At 41.1% G+C, this 3,615-nt stretch overlaps 1 protein-coding gene across 1 annotated transcript in view; it reads left to right on the forward strand.

Annotated features, from left to right (window-relative positions):
• The first annotated feature begins 273 nt into the window (after positions 1-273).
• The window catches only part of ACO1 (aconitase 1, soluble), a 24,914-nt gene continuing 21,572 nt past the window's right edge, over positions 274-3,615 (forward strand). Inside the window, exons 1-2 of the mRNA XM_008940875.1 lie at positions 274-409; positions 2,047-2,215. Of these exons, the coding sequence (XP_008939123.1) occupies positions 313-409; positions 2,047-2,215 (266 nt within the window). The 5' untranslated portion in view covers positions 274-312. The remainder of the gene's footprint in view (positions 410-2,046; positions 2,216-3,615) is intronic.

Here is a 3,615-nt window from a genome sequence, read left to right on the forward strand (position 1 = left end):
AGAGGCACAAAAGGCTGTCTAGAAGCAGTGTGAAGAAAAGAATAGAGCAGTCATTGAACTTCCTTTGTAAACCATGTGGTGTATCCATATTTTTCACAACGCTCTTACCTTCTTCCAGACCTTTTATCTCTGAGGACATGTTACAGGTAGATTTGTAGGGGAAAGGGGAAGACTGATGCAGACTTTCAGTCTGCTATGGGCCTTGTGTGTGGGACAGATACATTGTGGGACGTGTGCCTTTTATGTGGGTGTCATGAAAATGGCTTTCTTTTTTCCTTTGTGCTTTAGGGGCACTAAGGATCTTGAAGAACCATGAGCAACCCTTTTGTACGGATTGTGGAGCCACTGGACCCGAAACAGCCTCTGAAGAAGTTCTTTAATCTGAGCAAATTGGAAGATGCGAGATATGGTATGTTGGCAGTGTCAGGAGAGCAGAACCTGAAGAGTCATTGCAGCGTTGGGTCATACTTGGTCTTCAGAGTGAACTGTGAATTCAAAGGGTGGTTCTTGAAAACAAAATTTTAGCAAAATCTAGTTCTGGAAATGTAGAACTACAGAATTTCTGGCAAGATTGCAGTCTTTTCTCGGCATGCTGTGCACACAGCAGTGTTGTTTTTCTTGAGTGGATGAGGACTGGGTGAAACTAGTAGCACAAGTTTTCTCATGTACTGCTGTGCTACTGTGAAAGGCTGGAAGGGACCTGACACTGATATGACTGAATCATCTAGAAAGATTGTTCAGCTTTAAACAGAGTAGTGCTAAAAAAAATCCTTCCTGAGGAGACTTTTTCTTCAGTTCCTCTGACACTTTCTGAATATACTGAGTCATCTAACATGTGGCACTGGTCAAAGTCTTACAATCCAGGTCACTGATGTAGAAAGTGATTATCCATAGCTTAGAGCTGTCTGTGTTAGGTATTATTCCTCTTTCAGAAAGGAAACATATCCATTGCAGTTTCAGATAGTGTGTAAATGAGAAATCAATTAATGTCAGACTCGGTGTGTGAAAAGCATAGATGAGTCTTAAGAAATAGAGAAGTATATGCCAGTTGATCTATTCTGGCATCCCAACAGTGATAACCTCTGGATACTTCAAAGACAAAAGGAGGCAATTCTCACTATCCAGGAGAAAAATTAATAACTTGGCAACAGAAGAAGAGGGCAGGTTGGGAGAAGAAGATTTAAAAAAACCAACAAAACCCAAACAAAACTGAAAAAAAAAAAAAAGAACCAAAACCCCTGAAAGTATTTGAAATGACTGTCCTGAATAATAGTTGGGGTTTTTTTTATGATAGTAGTCAGTAATGAGGTCTCACTGTGATTAAATGACAATAGTGTCTTGAGGGCTCTGTGCAGAAAGTTGGGACAAACTTCTTGAGATTTTTGAATGTAAATATTCTGAGAGGAAACCAAACAACTACTATTATAGGAGCCTTGGGGAGGGAGGACAGAGAACCTTTTTTTTTTTTTTTCTTTCCACCTACTGCTTGTCGTAAAGCTGTCAAGACTGCTCTAACAGTATTCTGTGTCTGTATTTCTATCTTGAAGTAAAAGAAGGTTAGCAGATTCACAGTCTTACTGCTGTTCAGTTTCATTCTCCATCTCTGGAGAAGCATCTGCCTAGACCACTAATGCAGTGCTTTCCAACACATCAGGTAGATGATTACATTTCCTAACATAATGCATTTATCTGACTGTTCAGTGGCAAGAGTGAGAGGAAATTGCAGAGAAATGAGGCAAGCCCAGCATGTTTTCATAGTAGTATTGCTGTGGAGGATGGAAGAGCTGTGGAAAAGAGTCCTTTCAGCAGAGATATTTATTGCCTCACAAGGACCAGGATAATAAATCTGCTCAAATAATTGAGAGGAGATGACCTCCTGTCAAAACTGGAGGCTGGAAAAGGGTGTCTGATAACTTGGGATAAAGCCTTGTGTGAATATGGAGACAGCAGTCAAGGACCTGTCTGCCCAAGGCGTGGAACTCTGCACTTGTTGACGTTTGCCCTAAGGTAAAAAGTGAATTTGTTTCTTGCCTCTTACCCATGCAGCACGCCTGCCATTTTCTATTCGAGTCCTCTTGGAAGCAGCAATCCGTAACTGTGATGAGTTCCTAGTGAAGAAGGAAGATGTTGAGAATATTCTCAACTGGAAGGTGGTGCAACACAAGAATGTCGAAGTGCCATTTAAGCCTGCCAGAGTTATTCTGCAAGACTTCACGTGAGTCTGATGCTCTCCAAAGCTTGGAAGGGGGGCTCTTGAAAATGCAGCAACGCTCAGCTTGGGGTGGAGGGGTGAGCTGAGGGAAAGAATAGTAGTGAAATGTTTGGATAGACCTTTTTCATCTTGCCTGTGTATCATGCTGGAGACTGGAGAGACAAACACTTAGGATGAAAGGATTAAATGAAGTGCTTCTGGGATGGAGAAATAAATTTCTTTATGAAAATCTGCAAAGCAGAGGGGAAGAAAATAGGATGGATAAATTGCATCCAAATGAGGGAGTTCAGAGGTTTTGCTCTTTTGGGGGAATGTATATGTCTCTTTTATTTGAAAGCAAGAGCCCTCATGAGGAAAAAAACAATCTTTTTTACCCTTTTCAATACTTATTTATAATGCATATAATTAATTTCCCTTACAAGTCAATATTATTCCAAATATGTGGGTAAGGATACTCTTTGCTGTTGAAAAAAACGTCTGCTTTTTCCCAGAAATGTGAATTGAGATTCCTACCTAATGGACTTAGAAAACTGGGCCTTGGTATTGCAGCGTGGTTAATCCTCATGTTTCTGCATGTAATAGTCTCTGGTAGATGTGGATAGTCAGTTTTGAGGTGGAACAATAGCTCTAACTGGTTTTAATACAGTGTTTGACTTGCAAATCAAATGTACCTTTGTCCTCTGCCTTTGTAAGCAAGTTTATTTCATCTGTGGTAAGCCCCCTGCATCTAAGCTATCAGTTGATTGTATTTCTCAGAACAGTAAAGTGTCTTAGCTGTCATACCTTCTGGTTTTTTTGCTTCCCAAACATTGGCCAGGTGCTAGAGTCCCAGGACAGCTCACCTAAAGACGTTAAGAAAAATGTGCAAAGCCTCAGCTGAAAGAAATGCTGATTTCCTAGATACTAGGAAGATACTAGCTACTCCTGCTGAGTTTTAAAAATTTGCCTATCTGTCTGCAGAACAGCTGTGTTCATGAAAAATGAGCTCTTCAACAGGTTTCTGAATAGGATCTTTTGGAAGAGGCAGCTTTGCAACTTTCCAGAAGCCATACAATTACATTCATGTGTCCTGGATTAGAAGTAACAAATTTCGTAGATCACTCTGAGTTCTTCTAAGACTGTAGTTTGAGGTTTTGTATGTTCCTTTAAAATGTATAACATTTGTAAGCTGGCAAAATAACTCTCCCACTCCCTTTCTTCCACCCCTGCCCTCACCCACATCAGGAAGGAAAGGGCAATCTCTTCTCACTTATGCCCTGCGATAGGCCACGAGGCAATGTTCACAAGCTGGAGCACAGGCAGTTCCACCTCAACATGAGGAAGAACTTCTTTACTGTCAGGGTTCCAGAGCACTGGAACAGGCTCCCCAGGGAGGCTGTGGAGTCTCCTTTCTTGGAGAATTT

Source organism: Merops nubicus, unplaced genomic scaffold (genome assembly GCF_000691845.1).
Source record: "Merops nubicus isolate BGI_N331 unplaced genomic scaffold, ASM69184v1 scaffold11105, whole genome shotgun sequence".
NCBI classification, from domain to species: Eukaryota; Metazoa; Chordata; class Aves; order Coraciiformes; family Meropidae; genus Merops; species Merops nubicus.